This window comes from Leopardus geoffroyi, chromosome A2, assembly GCF_018350155.1.
Source record: "Leopardus geoffroyi isolate Oge1 chromosome A2, O.geoffroyi_Oge1_pat1.0, whole genome shotgun sequence".
Classification (NCBI taxonomy): Eukaryota; Metazoa; Chordata; class Mammalia; order Carnivora; family Felidae; genus Leopardus; species Leopardus geoffroyi.
Genome location: NC_059331.1, coordinates 113,367,902 through 113,389,595, shown reverse-complemented (window position 1 = coordinate 113,389,595; position 21,694 = coordinate 113,367,902). Strand labels below are relative to the sequence as shown.

Sequence of the window (21,694 nt, the reverse complement as noted above, 5' to 3'; positions counted from 1 at the left end):
ATCCTGAATATATGATCTGAATCACTCTAGCAATATTTCTGAGGAGAAAGCATTCTCAAATAGATTCGGGAAACCCTGTATACCTAGTGTCATTCCTCCTTGGAAACATGTGAACATATCAAGAAATCAAAAACTAAAGATATTAACTTTGTTCAAGGCAGGATGTCTCAGACCGATTAACTATGAATACTCACCTCCTTTTAAATTTTTTTTTTAAGTTTATTTATTTTTGAGACAGAGAGAGACAGAGCATGAACGGGGGAGGGTCAGAGAGAGAGGGAGACACAGAACCGGAAGCAGGCTCCAGGCTCTGAGCCATCAGCCCAGAACCCGACGCAGGGCTCGAACTCACGGACCGCGAGATCATGACCTGAGCTGAAGTCGGACGCTTAACCGACCGAGCCACCCAGGCACCCCATACTCACCTCCTTTTATTTTTTTTTATTTTTTTATTTATTTTTATTTTTTTATTATATGAAATTTATTGTCAAATTGGTTTCCATACAACACCCAGTGCTCATCCCAAAAGGTGCCCTCCTCAATACCCATCACCCACCCTCTCCTCCCTCCCACCCCCCATCAACCCTCAGTTTGTTCTCAGTTTTTAACAGTCTCTTATGCTTTGGCTCTCTCCCACTCTAACCTCTTTTTTTTTTTTTTTTCTTTTTTCCTCCCCCTCCCCCATGGGTTCCTGTTAAGTTTCTCAGGATCCACATAAGAGTGAAACCATATGGTATCTGTCTTTCTCTGTATGGCTTATTTCACTTAGCATCACACTCTCCAGTTCCATCCGCGTTGCTACAAAAGGCCATATTTCATTTTTTCTCATTGCCACGTAGTATTCCATTGTGTATATAAACCACAATTTCTTTATGCATTCATCAGTTGATGGACATTTAGGCTCTTTCCATAATTTGGCTATTGTTGAGAGTGCTGCTATGAACACCCTATGACCCAGCAATAGCACTGCTAGGAATTTATCCAAGGGATACAGGAGTACTGATGCATAGGGACTCACCTCCTTTTAAAATGTACCACATATTAACAGTCCCATTTTACACAATTTAGGAATTATTCTAGGTCCTTACTTGATGCAGCAGAATTTGCTATCTACTTAATCTATCAGCCAATATCCGATTTTATCTTCCTCCTAAATAAGAGAACCTTCATTTTATTTGAAGTGGCAATATGCCCAGCTAAAATGGATGTGGTCCTATGACTAGAACAAAGACAGAAGGATGCTGAGTCCCTAATGCCTTTTGAACCATATTTCATCCTTAGACTACCAACTTTCAGATATTTACATGTAAGAGAAATAAATTTTTGGTATATGTGCTGCCGAAGCGAGCACAAGAGAAATAAATTTCTATCATGGTTAAACAACTATTACCATGGGTTTTACATTAAATGCAACTGAAGTAAATCTAACACAGCCTTGGTAATCTAGTTTGCCCCTTCATTTTCAAGTAGATTATGAAAGATATATTAGAAGTAGCAAAAAGGAGGGAACAACTTGCTTAAAAGTTCATACAGAATTAATTAATTAACCCTTGACAGATGAGGGGGCATCATATTTACCATCAGTCATCTTGGGACTATTTAATCATTATGATTTGGACTCGACAAGAAAATATTCAATTATTTTCAGAATATTTGGTAAATAAAATAAGGATACAGGCTGAACATCAAAAACATTAAACTTATATAAAGCTATGAGTCATTATCTGTAGATAATAACATAGGTAGAATAAAATTCTTTGGTTCCTGATGATTATAGCTGAAAGAAGTATTTTTACCTTATCCTCATCCAAAAAGAGGATATAAAGTAATGATTCTCAGAAATGTGTTCATCAAAACATTAGTTCCACAGGATGTTACTAGGTGTTTGGGGAAAAATGGGTTTTATAGTCAAATAGTAATAACTGGGAATAAATGGAGCTATACTACACTAATCTGTCCTGTGTATATCCAAAAGGAGGTTGTCATATGATATTGTCAAAATCAGTCTGACCATGAAATCTTTTCTCTTCATGTATCTCAAATATCCCAAAACAGAACACCGGTTTGAGGAACAATAGCATAACAAATACAACAGATAACAAATGTTAAGAATGTTTCTTTGTAAATTTCAAAATCTTTTAATAACTGTATGCAGACATATCTTTTCATTTTATTCTCCCTTTTATTATCTGTTCTTTAAATGGATGCTACTATTTTTGAAAATTCCAAAATTCTTTGTAAAAAGCTCAAACCTCATCATTATACATCACAACCTCAGTTTAATACTGTAAGAATAGAATTCAGTAAAAGGCAATACACTGGATCTCAACAAGGAATTTTCAAAAGACCCACTATAAAGAAATTTTATGTAAGAGTTGCTAAAAAACAGAATCAAGATTCAAAGAGAGTTCAGGCTGCAGCAAAGTACAACTGGAGGGGGTGCCATTTACACTGCATGCTGTCCAATACAACGTATTGTGTCTAAGAAAATATTCCATATCTGTGATAGACAAGATGACACCAGCCAAATGTGGCTATTGAACACTTGAACTGTGACTGAAAATGAGGAACTAAATATGTAATTTTATTCAATTTTAAATAATTCAAATTCAAATAGGCATATGTAGCTGTGGCTAACATATTGGACAGGGCAGGTCAAGGATTATGGCCAGAGAGTTTCACTGCATTGTGATAGGTGTCCCTTGGGTTGTGCAACATGTAGGATTCACTTTTGGGAGTAAAATGAGGGATCACTTAGGTCTGTAGCAAAAACTCTCATAATTTTAGTGAGACACTAGTAAGTCCATTGAATATACTCAATAAACAGCTTCGCTTTAACAAATTCAACACATAACAGAGGAAATGATACCATTTAATATATAAAACACAAAAACTGAATGCCCTTATAAATTATTTACTTCAGACTTTACAATTTTTAGTTTGAATACAACATCACCATAATAGTCTCAATAATTAGTCTCCAAAATTAGTCAATAAAACTTTACTGTTATTGTTTTTAAAATTATTTCATTATTTGAGCAGCTGGGTGGCTCAGTTGATTAAGTGTCATACTCCTGATTTTGGCTCAGGTCATGATCTCATGGTTCGTGAGTTCAAGTCCTGCGTTGGGCTCTGTGTTGACAGCATGGAGCCTGCTTGGGATTCTCTCTCTCTCTCTCTCTCTCTCTCTCTCTCTCTCTCTCTTTCTCTCTGCCCCTCCCCCACTTACACTCTCTCTCGTTCTCCCTCTCAAAATAAAGAAACATTTAAACAATTATTTTACTATTTTTAGTATTTGTTGCACATGACTTTTTGGTGTTTAAAGTTTACAGAGGTAGCATTTTTCTCTAAGATTTGTAAGGAAAGTAATTTGAAAAAAAGAAAAAAAATAAGTTCTTTAGTCTTTAGGATATGTACCTCCAGTTCTAGAAGGAAAAATTGGTCTAAAAATACAAATCTCAAAATGAATTTTCTACTGATGACAATTCTGTCAAATACAATTTAAGGCTTATGAACTTAGTGACTTTCAAATACAAGAAAAATTATATAATAACTCTATTTTGTATATCCAATGAGAGAAAAGGACACATTTATGGGGTGTGCCTGGGTGGCTCAGTTTGTTGAGCGTCTGACTTATGCTCAGGTCATGATATCGTGGTTTGTGGGTTCAAGCCCTGCATTGGGCTCCCTGCTGATGGCACGGAGCCTGAAGCCTGCTTCGGATTCTGTGTCTCCCTCTCTCCCCACCCCTCCCTCACGCACAGTCTGTCTCTCTCTTTCTTTCAAAAATAAATAAATATTAAAAAAAAAAAGGACACATTTGCTTTAATCACTTATATGTAATATCAATGATGAAACCTTAGTTTTTTTCTTGTAAGTACTGAATAAAGCAGCATGCAATAAACATGATACTGATATTTTACATTACTTACACAGTAACACATTAACATTACTTACACAGTAATATCTTCATTCAGCTTCTCTTGAGACTGAGTACAATTCTGGTGATTTGCTGTAACAGTTTTTTAAATTATGAAGGCAATTAATTTATAATTGGCCACACTGTTTCATACATAGCCCTCCAAATGAAATATAATGCATCCTCAAGAAAATGGACTTAATATCTTACGGTTTATGATCATCTTAACTTTCTATTCTTTAACCTAAAGTTTGAAACTATTATTGCTCCTCTCAAAAAGAACTCATGCAATGTGAAAAATTGTAAGGAAATATTAACTATGTATCTCATACCTGGAAAAAATTCTTTAGGACATCTCTGATTCCAGACAAAAGTTGTGTAAGTAATAGTAATAGAATTCACCTTTCCTGCTGAGATTATGCATTTAGAATTCAGTTTGAGATATCCCAGGGAATAATTTAGAAAGTCCAAGAAAAGCAGGAACATATGTGAAAAATTCTAGAAGTAACAGTCATGGTAAAAATTTAAGTGAAGCTCATTGAAATATGTTGGGTGAAACAAGGATAGCAACATAATAAAACAGTATTTAAAATAATCTTTGGATTATAAATTTTATATGTAAACTCTTCTAAGAGTTTTTTTTTAAAGTTTATTTATTTGAGAGAGAGAGAGAGAGAGAGAGAGAGAAGGGAAAATGAGCAGAGGAGGGACAGGGAGAGAATCCCACGGGATTCACAACACAGGGCTCGATTCCACGACCATGAAATCATGACCTGAGCCGAAATCAAAAGTCAGATGCCCAAAATATTGAGCCACCCAGGCGCCTCTACATGTACACTTTTCTATACATCTTCTGGTAAAAAATACACCATACATTAATTATTATATCAAGGTTGTGATTTCACAAACAGCACAAAACAGTGGTCAATATCCACTATCCACTATCATAATTTTCTTTCTTAAAACTTTTTCAATAAACATTTGAAATGAATTCTAGACATCTCATCTGTTCATCTTTTACATAACTGCACCATCATCACATATGATAATGTCTATGATCTTTATAATGCGAACAATAATCTTTTCCTTATTCCATTTATGGAATTATGGTAAGAAAACATTTTAAAGCAATTTATTCCACATATTAGAATTAATACAGAAGTACTAAACTCTAGTGGAAAGTTTTAATGAAATTAACTGAGCTAATTAAGAGAATAAACATTGTTTGTAAAAATGGTACCTAAAATCACATAAAAATGGCATATTCTCATTTTGGAGATTATAGTAATAGAGGTAGCATGTGCAAAAGTTAAGTGCTGGCACAAAAATGGGCCCTTGATCAGTGACAGTTATTATTCACATTTTCATTTGTTGGAGCAAATAATCCTCTTCTACATTTCTCCAGAAAATCAATGTTAAGTTGAAGGTATATCATTTAATGTCCTCACTTCTCTTTAATAATATGTTGTACCAATAGTATCCATGTATTTATCTAAACCTTTACCAAACCTCTTTTGGTATGTTTTGGTAAATGTTCACCACATTTGACAAACAACACAATGAAATTTAAAAAACCTGGAGAAGGCCTAACCAAAATCAAAAGTCAAAATTCAAAGCAATATCAGTAGTTATGTTCTGCCCATCCTGTTTAAAGCTGGTAAGAGAATCAATTATAGAGTAGCTCTAACAAAACGAATATTCCTAAGCATATTGGCTTAGGTTGCTAGATTGTTCCTTCCCTCCTTCTTTCCTTCACTCATTCATTTGGAGAGAGACACAGTTGGCAGTCAATAAATATTTACTCAGTTAATTGGTGGCTTCATTTGTTTAACAAACAGAATAGCATCCTTAATTTAGCTTCTATCATTAAAATACTAAAAATTAATTGTGTAGACAGGAGATCAACACATGGAAAGACAAAGAAGTGGAAGCAATGGCTTCATCCTGCTCAAACAAGACTAGGACACTTAAAAGATTAGCCTTTAGGTGGAAAACAAGAGGATATATGTTAGTATTTAAATTTAAATAGGACAGAGAGGGGAAGTACAGTATATAAAGCTAGGCTTATGTCTAAAAGACAGTCCAAGTTTTAAATTTTTTTTTTTCAACGTTTATTTATTTTTGGGACAGAGAGAGACAGAGCATGAACGGGGGAGGGGCAGAGAGAGAGGGAGACACAGAATCGGAAACAGGCTCCAGGCTCTGAGCCATCAGCCCAGAGCCTGACGCGGGGCTCGAACTCACGGACCGCGAGATCGTGACCTGGCTGAAGTCGGACCTTCAACCGACTGAGCCACCCAGGCGCCCCGACAGTCCAAGTTTTAATGACACATTTATCTCAGTTATAATAAACAGCTACAAGGATGCTTCTATTGTATAATTTGTGGAAAACATAAAATCAGGAATTACTAATATTTTTAATATCCTTCAGATAAAAAAAAAAGGCTATGGATACTATGTCAGTGCATAAAATTACTGGATTTACCTCTAAAGAATGTTACCTTGAAGAACACGACCCTGAAATAGGATACTACAAAGGTAATGATACATGAAAGACATCTATAACTATGGGAAATATAAAAACACCTTTTCCCCTATGCCTGTTTATTAGATTTCCCTCCTATCTTTATTCAGAGTATTTGTCTCTAGTACCATAATTTTCTGCATGCTCATTTTGGCTTCCTTGCTGTATTATGTTCTACAATCCCATGCATGTCTATATACTATTAATGAAACTCGAAGCAGTTATCTGAGAGATACTGTCACTTTTGATTTCTTCTTTTTAAAGTGTGTATTATGGGGGTTCCTGGGTGGCTCAGTCAGTTAAGCGTCTGACTTCACCTGAGGTCATGATTTCATGGCTGGTGAGTTTGAGCCCCCTGTCAGGCTCTGTGCTGACAGCTCAGAGCCTGGAGCTTGCTTCAGATTCCATGTCTCTGGCTCTTTCTGCCTGTCCCCTGCTCATGCTCTCCCTCCTCTCTCTCTCTCTTGAAAATAAACATTAAAAAAATAATAAAGTGTGTGTTATAAATAAGTGCCCTGAAATGGCTCAAGCCTTTGATTAAATCATGATACGATGATCACTTTTGATAGGAAATTATTTAATTTCCTGGAGAGACAAGTTGAGGTACACTCAGTCTCAGATGATTTTTTTTTTTTAAGAGACAAAGCAAGTGAGGGAGAGGGGCAGAGGGAGAGAGACAGAGAATCTCAAGCAGGCTCCACGCTCAGCACAAAGCCTGACTTGCGGCTCGATCCCATGACCCTGGGATCATGGCCTAAGCCGAAATCAAGAGTTGGGCGCTCAACCAACTGAACCACCCAGGTGCCCCTCAGATGATTTTTATATACTATGAATGGAAATGGCTTTTGGACTTGAACTGCAACAATGGTTCTCTTCTGGGTCTTCAGCCTGCTGGCCCATCTGGCAGATTTTGTATACATCAGCTTCCATAATGGCATGAGCCAATTCCTTAACAAAAATTTCTTTCTCTTTCTCTCTATAAATATATACACATGCACTCACATCCTTTTGGTTCTTAGTATTCTTTGACAAATACTAATACAGACTTTGGTTCTTTAGTCCCTGGCAATATGGAAGAATAAAGGACTTATATACATATCATGTAGATATTGTTTGACAATATACAAATCTGTGTTATGAGCTCTCTGTTTGTTTTATTTAATGCTTTTGAGTCCCCAGAAACATAAAAAAGTAAATACTGTGCTCACTTGTATTGGTTTTGACTAGACATCCACTAATAAGGTTATCACTCATTTCTCCTAAAATCAGTGACATTACAGGAAGACACGCTCCGTTTACCAGTGATGCCAGTAATCCCAGGATCATGAGTGTGATGTCCAGTCTGTCAGCAAAGCGAAACTGAGGAAAACAAAACATAGTAGCATTACAGCTGTAAAAAACAAAAATAAAACCAACCTACAGTTTTTGCCATCAAGTAAATGTTATTTCATAAATTAAGAGACTCAATAAATGTATAAAATCATGGAAAAGTATTTTATATATAAAATTAAAAAAGGATCCCTGATATTAACGATTTACAATGTATTTTGAAGAAGTTGTTGCTGGTTGTTGAAGAAGTTGCTATAAAGTACCTCTATCTCTAAAATAAACATTTAAAAGATTTTTTAAAAATTAAAAAAATAAAGTAGCAAAATCTGTACAAATTATGCATCTGTGACACAGGTCAGATAGATGTGGGCATGAATCAGAAACTTCCTTCCATTTGGTTGATTCTAAAATAAATTAATATATTTTGAAACACTGCAATGACAATATCTTGGCTTATGGACAGTTGAACTTCAAACTTTCAATTCTTTAGGTTTATCAACATCATAGCAATGATAAAAGTAAGTGCAGTGAACGGTAACCATGTGGTAAAAATTAGTTCACCAAATATAATAAATTATATTTTTCATTCTTATTTTAAATTCCTTTGATTTTTTTTCTAGCTGGGACAGTATCTATTCTATAAACTTATTTATAATAATAATTTGTAACTCTGTTTGGAATAAGAAAAAGATAACTGAAAAAAAGAAGAAAGAAATCATTGAAAGCCAAACACTGAATGCTTTATATTCTATTCTATAGCAGATCCCAACAATGCTATTCCAAAACAAAAACACGAACAAAACTTGAAAATATGGATTTATCTTACTGAGAGGTCAAGATAAAATGTATAGTGGTATTGAAATGAAATTAGATTTGTATAACAGCAAGAGGAGCTGAGTACATATTTTATGAGTGGAGATTGAAAAAATTTAATGTATTACCATTTATTCATATGATAGCTAATAAATATTTATGGAGTAACTGCCACAGTATTGTACTTGGTACTACAGATGATAAGAGGGCATCTGTTCATCCACCTTCCTCCATAACAGTGTGTTATGTCTTTGATAAAGTTTGTCATGTTCTGCTACTTCCCAGGTTTTTTAGAATTTGAATTTTGAAAAAGCAGGTACTGTTTTGTGTGAATTTCTAATGATACTGATGGCCAGAATGACATACAGATTAGAGTAGGTAGAGGAATTGGTTTGGGAACACATTCCTGAAAATGGTCCTTGAACATAATCCTAAAGACATATGCTAACATACTTTTTTTAGGTATATGTTTTATAAAATATTTACATAATTATTTTTTATTTAAAAGAATTTATACACTTTGAAAATAACCAAGCGACTTTTCTCAATGTATGCATCACACACACATGCACACACTTTTTTTTTTTTTTTTTTGCAAAATTGGGATCATTGTGTAAATATTGTGCTTTTTTTCTTATCCCTTATTATGGAAACGTTGGGTTAATTATATTTTTTCCTATGAGAGGTAATATTTTAATTACTTATAAAATTCCCCTTCTTCCCCCCACAATAGATGTGAACTATCAATCATTTTAAGCACTACTGACAATTCCCTAAAATTGTATGATATATGTACTTTTTAACTGATTTCACTTACTATCTCAATAGGTCCAACAATTTGTTTTCTTACTTTGGGGAGCTCTTGTAGTTTTCTGGAAAATAAATGTTGAAGATTGAAAGGTTACAATGTAAATATAACTGCAGATTTTTCCAATTAAAATTGTTCCTAACTATCAAATCTCACTCTTGATAGCAAATCCACATCAACAATGAAATTTTAAAAACACGCTTAAGGATATACAGTACAAGGTTTTTATCATAATCAATGGGAAAACTTAAGTTGTCACTGGCTATGTCTACATTAGTTAGGATAACAAGTGAAGGCAAACCTCTGGAATAGAAATTTTTTAATTGCGGTTAGTTAAGTACATTCATATGGTGCTCCCATCACCACCATCCATCCACAGAACTTTTATCTTGAAAAACTGACTCTATACCCATTAAAAAGTAATTCCCCTTCTTCTCTCTTGGCCCTAGCTTCTGGCAACTACCATTCTATTTTCTCTCTCTATGAATCTGACTACCTTAGGTGCCTCATGTAGGTAGGACTATATAGTATCTTGTTCTTTTCTGTAGGGTTTATTCACCCTATTCTGTAGGGTTAAATACCTTCAATGTTTATCTATGTTGCAGCACATGTCAGAATTTTTCTCCTTTTTAAGGCTGATTACTATTCCATTGTATGTATATAACATATTTTATTTATCCATCCATCCACTCATCAGTCAATGAACACTTTCAGAGTGCTTCTACTCTTTGCCTACTATGAATAATGCTGCTATGAATATGGGTATACAAGTATCTTTTCAAATCCCCACTTTCAATTTTTTTGGGTAAATAACTAAGATCAAAATTGCTGGATCACATGATTATTTTTAATTTTTTGAGGAACCATCATACTGTTTTCCATAGCAGCTGCACTATTTTATATTCCTATCAACCATGCACAAGGATTTTCTACATCCTCACCAATACTTGCTATGTTATATTTTGTTTTTTAATTATTATTTTTAATAGCATACATCTTAATGGGTATAAGGGTGGTAGATTGGAATTTTTAAGATTTGTAACAAGAGGAAATGTAAGCTTTTAATGAAAAAAGTACTATTAAGTATGCATTAAATAAGTATAACATGAATTTTGTCCCCCACTGAAAATTTCCTTTCTTAGCTCACATTTCAAGTCCAGATGAAAACTATAGGTTTTATTCATTGCCTTCACAGAAATCTGTCAATTAAAGACACATACACATACAACATTCTTATACATTAAAGGAAGACTAGAGGGCAACATTAAGTTTTCGAAAAAAGACATCACAGAAGGATGAACTTCTGACTCTCCTCTCCAGCTTTGTAACATAGTTCCATCAGCTTTGATAAATGTCAAGTCACTTAATTTTATTCCCTCTGAGGTTAAAAATTCATTTAAATACTGGGCCATTTTGTTCTGAGATGTTTCACAGATGACAAGTGCTTTAAGATTGTAAAGCCCTTCCTTTACCTCAAATGCTGATTTGAAAGTTTTTTATTTTATTATTTAAGTAATCTCTACCTCCAACATGGGGTTCAAACTCATGACTCTGAGATCAAGAGTGGCATGCTCCTCTTGACTGAGCCAGCCATGAACTCCCCACATCCCCCCAACAAATGCTGATTTTAGCTAAGACTCAGTAAGCTGTTTTGAAATTTGTTTCAGGGAAATATTTCTGTCTTTCATTGACCTTCATGAAAAGCCTCTGAAGGAGGGTTTGTGTGGTCTTTTGAAAGTCTCTTTTCTACCAGAATTTAAAGCAGAAAATAGTACATGAGGAGATACGGTGCGAACTGCCTTTCTGGCTATTTGTAGCCCTGCATTAAGGAAACAAGCTATCATAAGAGGTCCTCTTGACTTTTACAGCTTATACATCTAAATGTAATGCCATTATTATAATAAAAGTGAAACAAATAGACTTTAAGCTATTTCAATTTTAAATCTGTAAATTAATGGATTGTAGGTATAGGAAATTTTTCTAACATACAAACATACATAAACACACAGACATCTATTCAGTGAAAAAAATAATCAGAATCCAGTGTTTTCCTGCATTAAATGTACCACAGGGACTGAAGGATCCCTAGAGAACTGAATTGAAAATATTCAGGTATTTCTTCTCTTGTACTGGTAAGCTACAAGAAATTCACTGATTATGTTGAATTCCAGCACAAAAATAGCACTGCTATTTTTGGAAAAAATTACAAACATTTTTGCTATAGCTTTGAAAAGGATAAAGCATATCTGAAATTGCAGAAGGCTTTCAGTAGAATCTAGACAAAGCTTACCCGTTTCTCAGATAATTTTCTTGAATTTCTTCAGTTCTTTCAGAATTTGCCATCTTTTCACAATTTAATTCTTCTGAAATATTAATAAATATATCATGAGCATGCATTCTTTACATCCCTAACAGCTTCTGAAAAAGTATGATGCTGAGTTTCACCTTGCCGTCCCACTCTGCACCCTAATTGAAGTATCTGGTTAGGTAGCTCATTTATTCAGATTTTATCATTGAATTTACAGTTTTGTTGCTTTATTCTCAGCTTAGATTTGAAGCTAATAAAAATTCTAGAAATGAAATAAAAGGAAAGCCAGATCCTGTGCACAATGCATGTTTTTTCAGGACACTGGATTGTATTCCTACACTGCCACTGATTTGATTGTAATTCATGACACTTTTAAATGTATCTCATGTTTAGTTTTCTCTATAAAAAGTTGATGCAACAGGGGACACCTGGATGGCTCAGTCAGTTAAGCAACTGACTCTGGATTTCTGCTCAGGTCATGGTCTCACATTTCATGAGATGGTGCCCCGCGTTGGGCTCTGCTGACTGCATGGAGCTTGCCTGGGATTCTCTCTCTCCCTCTCTCTCTCTGCTTCTCCCCCACTAGCACTCTTTCTCTCAAAATAAATAAACATTTTTTAAAAAGTTCAGGCAACAGTTTCTGTTAGCCAGCAGTTTGAAATTTGTTTTTAATGTTTATTTATCTTTGAGAGAGAGAGAGAGAGAGAGAGAGAGAGCAAGCCAGGGTAGGGGCAGAGACAGAGAAGGAGACACAGATGCCAAAGCAGGCTCCAGGCTCTGAGCTGTCAGCACAGAGCCAGATGTAGGGCTCAAACTCATGAATCGTGAGATCATAACCTGGGCTGAGCCAGCTAGGCACCCATATTAGCCACCAGTTTGAAGGAATACGGTATCTAATTTACCAAATATAAGCAAGTTAGAGCTTCTCTCATGTACAGTTATCAAAAAATTAGAATATTTTGAAAACCCATTCATCATTAAAATTATATTAAGAATAATGTATACTTCCTTGGGATGACACTTCAGAATCTTAGCCTGTCTTAAGATTGGAATTATGTACATAAATTTTCATTTCATTGCAAATGTAGAGATATTTTGACTGAATCTTACTTGTTAGGAAATATACCATATTACCTATATTGAGATAATTATAAATAGTATGGATTTAAATTGTAGAGTAGAGTTACTAATTAATGAAATATTACCCAAGTGTCTGAAAAAAGCAAACAAACAAACAGTACTGTTTTTAATAGTAAGCTTCTCCATGAAGGAATAAGGCTCAATGAGTCAATTTTTAGTGGCTGATAAATAAAGCATGATATGAATACATTGGCATACTTTTCCTTTTTCATAAATCAATGGTCATAATTTCACATAAGAAATATTTACAACTGCCATACTTGACTTTACATTATCTCCAGTTATTTGACATATATGTAAGGGAAATAATAAAATAGACTCTACCAATCATTTGAATTTTACAGAAATTAACAGCTATACTAAAAACCTTACAAATTCATAAAAAGAAATCAAAACAATTTGGGCTTACCTCAGTGAGTGCATGATCTGTTCATTTAAACCAAAATTGTGTGTGGTTTCTCTCCTCAGCAAATACCTAAGTGTACTCTTTAAATTTTTTTTTTTTTCAACGTTTATTTATTTTTGGGACAGAGAGAGACAGAGCATGAACGGGGGAGGGGCAGAGAGAGAGGGAGACACAGAATCGGAAACAGGCTCCAGGCTCTGAGCCATCAGCCCAGAGCCTGACGCGGGGCTCGAACTCACGGACCGCGAGATCGTGACCTGGCTGAAGTCGGACGCTTAACCGACTGCGCCACCCAGGCGCCCCACCTAAGTGTACTCTTAAACTGTGCTTTACTAAGCTTATTTTCTGATCATGCTGTAATATCTTATTATGACAATGGTGACTTTCCAGGTAAAGCACACAATGTTCTTCATGCCATACTGCACATGGGAAACAGAGTGAGCAAAAAACACCCCCACTGAGCCAAAGAAATACTTTTTAAAGATCTGTAGTGTCTTTAATTTTCTTTTGTGCTTTTCTCAAATCTCTATCATGTTCACTGACACATTCTTATATTACAATTCTTAGTTACCCTATTAGATTGTATTTCTTTACTTACTCCTTCATAAATTCCTTGAAAAAGGTATTAAGATTGCATTATGTATCAGCTGCTAGTTTATAGAACTAAAAACATATGTTCCCTTCTTCTGAAGAACTCACATGCCCCCCTCCACTTTTTTCTCTATACTATGTCCTTGCTGCTCAGTGTGGTCCCAAGACCAGTAGCATCTGCAACACGTGGGGCTTTCTAGACATGCAGAATTCATTTTTTTAAATTATGGCAGAATATACATAAAACTTGATATTTTAACCATGTTTAAGTTACCATTTGGTGGCATTAAATACATACACAATGTGCAAGCATCACCAGTACAGAAATTTTTTATAATGCCAAACTGAAACTCTGTACCCATTAAAAAACTTTCCACTTTTTCTTTTCTCCAGTCCCTAGTCACCACCATTCTGCTTTCTGTCTCTATGAAGTTGCCTATTCTAGGCATCTCAGATAAGTAGAATGGTACCAATATTTTTCCCTTTGTGTCAGGCTTATTTCATTCAGCATGTTTTCAAGTTTCATCCATGATATGTCATGTATCAATGTTTCATTCCTTTTTTTTTTAAGTTTATTTATTTATTTTGAGAGAGAGAGAGAGAGAATCTCAAGCAGGCTCCACACTGCAGCTGTAGAGCCTAACATGGGGCTTGATCTCATGAACTGAGAGCTCATGACCTGAGCCGAAATGAAGTCGAACGCTTAACTGAATGAGCCAGCCAGGTGCCCCAAAGTTTCTTTCCTTTTTAAGGCATAGTATATATGTACATATACCACAGTTTGTTTACCCATTCATTTGTTGATGGACATTTGGATTGTTTCCACCTATTAGTGACTGTGAACAGTGCTACTATGAACATCGGTATATGAATATTGGAGCCCTCTTTCAATTCTTTTGGAATTGAAGTGGAAATAGTGGATCATATGTCAATTCTGTTTACCTTTTTGAGGAACTGTCATATTGCTTTTCACAGTAGCTGTACCATTTTACATTCCTACCAGCAAAGCACAAAAGTTCCAGTTTCTCCATATCTTCACCAATACTTTTATTTTCTAGTTTATTGATAATAGTAATCCTGACAGGTATAAAGTGGTCTCATTATGGTTTTGATTTGCATTTCCCTAATGACTACTGAAATTAAGCACCTTTTAATGTATTCATTAGCCATTTGTATGTCTTCTCTGCAGAAATGTGTATTTAAGTCACTGCCCATTAAACATTTTTTTTTATACTTAACTTGTAGTTCCTTATGTATTCTGGATATTAAATCATTATCAGATTATAGGATTTGCAAATACTCTCTCCCATTCTGTGGGTTGTCTTTTCAGTCTTGTAATTGTAGCCTTTGATGCACAAAAGTTTTTTATTTTGATGATGTTAAATTTATCTTATTTTGCTTTTTATTGCCTGGGCTTTGGTATCATAGCCAAGACATTATTACCAAATCCAAGGTCATAAAGCTTTTCTCTGTTTTTTTTTTTTTTTTTTTTCCTAAAGGTTTGATAGTTTTAGCACTTACATTTAGATCTTTAATCCATTTTGAGTTAATATTTCCACATGGTGTAAAATAAAGGGTCTAGCTTCATTCTTTTGTATGTAGATATCAAGTTTTGCCAGCACCATTTATTGAAAACACTGTTTTTCTCCACTGAATGGTCTTGACATCCTTGTTGAATATCATTTTATCATATATGTGAGAGCTTATTTTGGGGCTACTTTATTCCATTGGTCTATATGTCTTTATGCTAGTTCTACATTCTTTTGATTACTATAGCTGTGTAATATATTTTGAAATCAGGAAGTGTGACTCTTCCAAATTTGTTCTTTTTCAAGATTGTTTTTGCTATTTTCAAGATTAACTTTGCTCTTTGCCATTTTGCTACTGTTTTGCTATTGTTCAGCTATTTGCTATTTTTGCTATTTGCTATCTTTTTAAAGATTGTTTTCTTATTTGCTATTAAGACTCTATAGGATTTTTAGGATGGGTTTTCCTATTTATGTAAAAAAATGTTATTGGGATTTTCATACGGGTTACAATGAATCTGTAGATCACTTTCAGTAATACTTTCAGTCCTCTTAGATCTGTATATCACTTTCAGTCATATTAATAATATTATAAGTCTTCCAGTTCATGAACATAGAATGCCTTTTCATTCATTTCTGTCTTCTTTCCTTGACTAAGTTTATTTCCAAGTATTTTATGATAATATTATAATGGAATTGTTTTCTTAATTTTCTTTCCTCATTGTTAGTGGGTAGAAAAGCAATTAATATTTTTTTAGATTCCACATATGAGATCATACAATATTTGTCTTTCTCTGTCTGACTTATTTCATCTAGCATAGTTCCTTCAAGACTCATCATAAATTGGTTTTTCCTTTTGTGAGGACTTCCTTTTTTATGGCTGAATAATATTCCATCGTGTGTGTGTGTGTGTGTGTGTGTGTGTGTGTGTGTGTGAATACACACCACATTTTCTTTATTCATTCATCTGTTGATGGACCCTTAGGTTGCTTCCATTTCTTGGCTTTTGTAAATAATGCTGCAATGAACATGGGGGTAGAGATATGTCAAGATAGTGATTTGACTTCCTTCTGATATATACCCAGAAAGGTAACTGCTGGATCATATGGTAGTTCTGTTTTTAATATTTTGAGAAACTTCCATACTGTTTTCTACAATGGCTGTACCGAATCATACTTTTAAAAATCCATTCCAGAGGGTGCCAAGGTGGCTCAGTCGGTTGAATGACTAACTTCACTCAGGTCATGATCTCACGATTTGTGAGTTTGAGCCCCATGTCGGGCTCTCTGCTGTTGGCATAGAGCCCTCTTTGGACCCTCTGTCCCTTCCCTGCTCGTTCTCTCTCTCTCTCTCTCTCAAAAATAAATAAAACATTAAAAAAAAATAAAATCCATTCCAGAAATGCAGAATTTGGATCCCACTCTAGAACTACTGAATATTTTAACAAGATTCTCCAAGTGGTTTGTGTGCATGTAAAATTTGGAGAAGCACAACTCTAAAGTATTTAACAAAAAGTCTTGGTAAATAGAAGGCACTAATTCTCTAGAGGAAGTTTTCTTTCTGTTAAAACTAAGAATATAAAAATAAAGTTAAAAATGCACTGTGATGGTAACACATTGTTCTTATCTACTATCCACAGCAAGGTTTTAAAGTGTGAACAAAGGACCTCTGGTATCAGAATCGCATGGAGTGCATTTTATTTATTTACGAAAAAAAAAGTTTTTTAACGTTTATTCATTTTTTTTGATAGAGACAGAGCGTGAATTGGGGAGGAGCAGAGAGAGAGAGGGAGACACAGAATCCAAAGCAAGCTCCGGGCTCTGAACTGACAGCACAGAGCCTGACGCAGGGCTCAAACTTACAGACCTTGAGCTCATGACCTGAGCTGAAGTTGGACACTTAACTGACTGAGCCACCCAGGTGCCCTGCGTGGAGTACATTTTAAAAAATGACATACTGGTAAGTTTTAGCCATAGAATTAAAACAGGGCAATATCGTAAAGAATAATGTAGTAGATATACTGTCTAGTCAGAGAAAGCCTCTTTTTTTTTTTTTTTTTTTTAGATTTTTTTTTTTTTTCAACGTTTATTTATTTTTGGGACAGAGAGAGACAGAGCATGAACGGGGGAGGGGCAGAGAGAGAGGGAGACACAGAATCGGAAACAGTCTCCAGGCTCTGAGCCATCAGCCCAGAGCCTGACGCGGGGCTCGAACTCACGGACCGCGAAATCGTGACCTAGCTGAAGTCGGACGCTTAACCGACTGCGCCACCCAGGCGCCCCGAGAAAGCCTCTTATAGAAGATAATGTTTAAGGTGAATTACAAGAAGGAAGTTGTCATATATAGATCAAGAAGAGTATCCCAGGCACAGAGAGTATGATTTATATGGTAGAGAGAAAAAGTGCACTGAGGCAAAGGAATACAAGATGAAAGAAAATAACAGGACAGTGTGGAGGTCATCATTATATGGGAAGATATAGGATGGTCATGATGGCTGTCCTTTTGTTCCTCCATATCATCCAATGTTTCAAAAGGAACAGGGGATTGGTTTGAAACATGTCAGGTGTGAGATACTGATGAGATAATCAAGTGGTAATGTCCAAAAATCAATAGGTAATGTGAGAATAGAACTCAGAACACCTTATGTAGCCAAAGCAGAACCTGTCAGTCAGCCAATCCTTACTGATTAATAACTATGCAGAGGTTATCACATCAAGTAATACAGAGGATACAAAGAAATATAAAATTAGAAAGAAATATTTTGTTTACAAGGGATCTTGCTTTTAAAAAAAAAATTCTGACTTCATATGCCAAGAGGGAAAGTCATATGACAAAATATCACTATTGAAATAAATTTTCTGAGTGGCACTTAATTAAGCAGGCTGGATTAGAATAATCTGATGCATAGCTAAAAGAGACTGGTTGGATGGAAAACACAGGATTTCTGATTAGATAAAAGAAGATATGAACTTTATAGAAACACCGAAAGGAACATACTACTAGTAGTAGAAAGTATTAGTAGGGAGATTATTGTTGTATATGAACAAATTTCAGAAAAATTTTTTTTGTTTCCTTTTTCTTCATAATGCTCTTCTTTCTGAAATGGAGGAGTGTTTTATACTCTTCACAAGCTCCAACTGTTTTCATATCCTGTAATATTTATATACTGCAATTTCTCAAATGCTGTTCCTTTTCCCCCTCCATATGTCTAGCTGGACTGTAGAGTTAAGAGCTCTAAAAATATGTAAATCCAAAGAGATGGTTGATTTTATGTATCAATTTGGCTAGGCAATGGCATCTAGTTGTTTGATTAAATACCCATCTAACTGTTTTTGTGAAAGTACTTTTTAGATGTAATTAACACTTAAATTAGTAGAGTCTTAGTAAAGCAGATCACCCCTCATAATGTAGGTAGTCTTCATCCAATCAGTTAGAGGAATTAAGAGAAAAGGCTGAGGTCTTCTGAAGAGGAAAAAATTCTGGCTTTAGATGGCCTTCAGTCTCAAAACATCAACTTCTTCCTAGAATTTCCATCCTTCTAGCCTGCCCTGAGGATTTCAGACTTGCCAGTCACCATACTTATGTAAGTCAATGCCTTAAAATCAATCTCTCTCTCTCTCTCTCTCCACACACACACACACACACACACACAGCCAGATATACAGATGCCTATATATACAGATAAACCCAATGGGATATATATAACCTACTGGTTCTGTTACTCTGAAGAACCCTAATCCACCTAGTAAGACAGGAGCTTATATAATGACTAGTACATAGAGTGACTACTCTAGCAAGTGAAAAGAACATTATGACTTAAAATGGTTTCACTCCATGGATAAGAAGGGCCCTGAGGTTAGTCCTTAAAGTATGGTTAAGATTTCAATAAGTGAAGATGTGTGGAGGAGGAACAAGAATATTTTAGGATTGCAAAGGTGAATTATGTAACAACACAGGAATCAGACCAGTCTGGTTAGAATGAACAGTTTATGCACAAATGGATAAACAGATAAGGTAGATAAGATTGTAGAAGGCATTTAATCAATTTTTAAGGGCAAATATAATTCTCTGACAATGAGAGGGACACAGCCACTGGTATTTGGTATTACTCTTTAAAAAATTAATTAATTAATTTTTAAATTTACATCCAAGTTAGTTAACATATAGTGCAACAGTGATTTCAGGAGTAGATTCCTTAATGCCCCTTACCCATTTAGTCCATCCCCCCTCCCACAATCCCTCCAGCAACCCTCTGTTTGTTCTCTATATTTAAGTGTCTCTTATGTTTTGTCCCCCTCCCTGTTTATATATTATTTTTGCATCCCTTCCCTTATGTTCATCTTTTTTGTATCTTAAATGCCTCAAAGCAGTGAAGTCATATGGTATTTGCCTTTCTCTGACTAATTTCGCTTAGCATAATAGCCTCCAGTTCCATCCATGTAGTTGCAAATGGCAAGATTTCATTCTTTTTGATTGCCGAGTAATACTCCATTGTATATATATGGTATTTGGTATTATTGATCTAATATCATGGGTAGACTGGAAGGACTTGGGGAAAAACAAGATTCAAGTACATTCATTATGGTGCAGTGTCATAGCAGTAGAAAAGTCATATTTGAGAGACATTTTTAAGGGAAGGTTGACAGAATATAGATTCATAGAACGATGAAGAAGGAACAAAAAATAAAAATTCAATGACTAAGCTTCATTATCTGAAATGAGAAGCAAAGATGGAAATGGGCAAGTCAATAGAGGGAGGTGATTTTGGGGAAAAGGTGATATTCAATTTAAAAATATGTTTGGGTTGATACTGGACTGTCCAAGTGAACATACCTGGCATACAGATGGAAATGTGGTACTGATAATTAGCAAAATTGCCAAGCTAGAGAGATACTTATAATGGTTATCTGCACAGAAAGAAAAATTAAATCTTTGAGAATAAATTTGCTTTAATAATTTGACAATGGTATATAAAAGCACAGGTGACATGGTACAGTATAGATGCTCAGAATTTTCCTTCTAGACTGGTGCCATCTAATAGAACTTTCTGCAAAAATGGGAATATTCTGTTTACTGTTCAAACAGAATATGGTAGCCAGTAGGCATGTGTAGCTATTGGGCACTTGCAATATAGCAGTGATAAAAATGATTTTCTATTTATATAATTTAATTCAAATTTAAGTAGTTATATATGGCAAAAGGCTACCATACTCAGAAGCATAGTTCCAGAATCAAACTGCCTAGACTCAAATTCTGGATTCCCCATTCACACTACATCTATAATTTTGGCTAAGTCACTTAATCCTTACTGAACAGCACTAAACACAGTGTTTACAACTCAATTAACACCTAGTGTCCTTTTTAAAATTACATAACTACTTGTTTTATTTTGCCACTTTTCAGCAAACAACCCACATCAATTAACACAAAATGTGATTGTAACATCACTATTAAAAAAAAAAAAAGCAAAGTCAGAGTTAGACAGGGATCAAAAAGATGAAATAGGAGCTTTCTACCATCTTCTTTTCAAAGCACACCAATCTAGACAATCATTCATATATAAGAGTGCTTTTGTGGAAGTCCAAGGGTCCAGTGGAAAAGTTCCAGCACACTGTTAGAGCAAAAAATTCTAAGATAGGATGGATTGAAGAAAGTAAGAGAAACAGTGTCACTTTCTCAGCTGGGTTGGAAGCTGCTAAAGATACCTATTTCTTTTTTACCCCATCCACAATACTGAGGCATGCTACATAACTGCAGGGCAGGGAGTGGCTTGGAGAACAACATCCAGGGCTTGGAATGGAACATAAAAAAAGGAATGCAGATTCTATTAACTGCATGGCAGGAAGCCAACTCATGAGCTGCTGGGGACATCTTGCCTGCAGATCTCCCCTTAGGTGGCCCAGGGACACCCCAACATTCTGCATGACTTACCCACACCCACCAACCCCAGGGGTAGTGGAAACAAGTCTCTGCAGACAGCTAATGAGCATATACATGCATAAAAAGCTTGCCTGACTCTGTAGGACTGGGAGACAACACACAAAACTGAGCACTATTCTAGGGAAAGCAAGCAAACAAGAAGCTGTCAGCATCTGGCTTTGCAAGAGAAGGCATACAATCTTAGGAATTTACAAGGGGACAAGAAGTGGGGAGCAGGCATATCCATTGAAAAGGCCTGAGAATGCCTCAGAATCTCTAATACTGCTGATGGAGGTATTTTTATCCCTAAGCCAGTCAGTAGACAGGAGGAGGTGACTATTACTCTAAATATACAGATAGTATTCCAAGACTTTAAGGAGCATGAAAAATCAAGGAATCATGACACCACCA

At 35.3% G+C, this 21,694-nt stretch overlaps 1 protein-coding gene across 1 annotated transcript in view; it reads right to left on the bottom strand.

The window, feature by feature from the left end:
* Window positions 1-21,694, bottom strand: part of ABCB5 (ATP binding cassette subfamily B member 5) — a 140,639-nt gene that overhangs the window by 104,988 nt on the left and 13,957 nt on the right. Inside the window, exons 2-5 of the mRNA XM_045495045.1 lie at window positions 11,684-11,756; window positions 9,403-9,457; window positions 7,652-7,802; window positions 3,958-4,012 (exon numbers count right to left, since the gene is read on the bottom strand). Of these exons, the coding sequence (XP_045351001.1) occupies window positions 3,958-4,012; window positions 7,652-7,802; window positions 9,403-9,457; window positions 11,684-11,736 (314 nt within the window). The 5' untranslated portion in view covers window positions 11,737-11,756. The remainder of the gene's footprint in view (window positions 1-3,957; window positions 4,013-7,651; window positions 7,803-9,402; window positions 9,458-11,683; window positions 11,757-21,694) is intronic.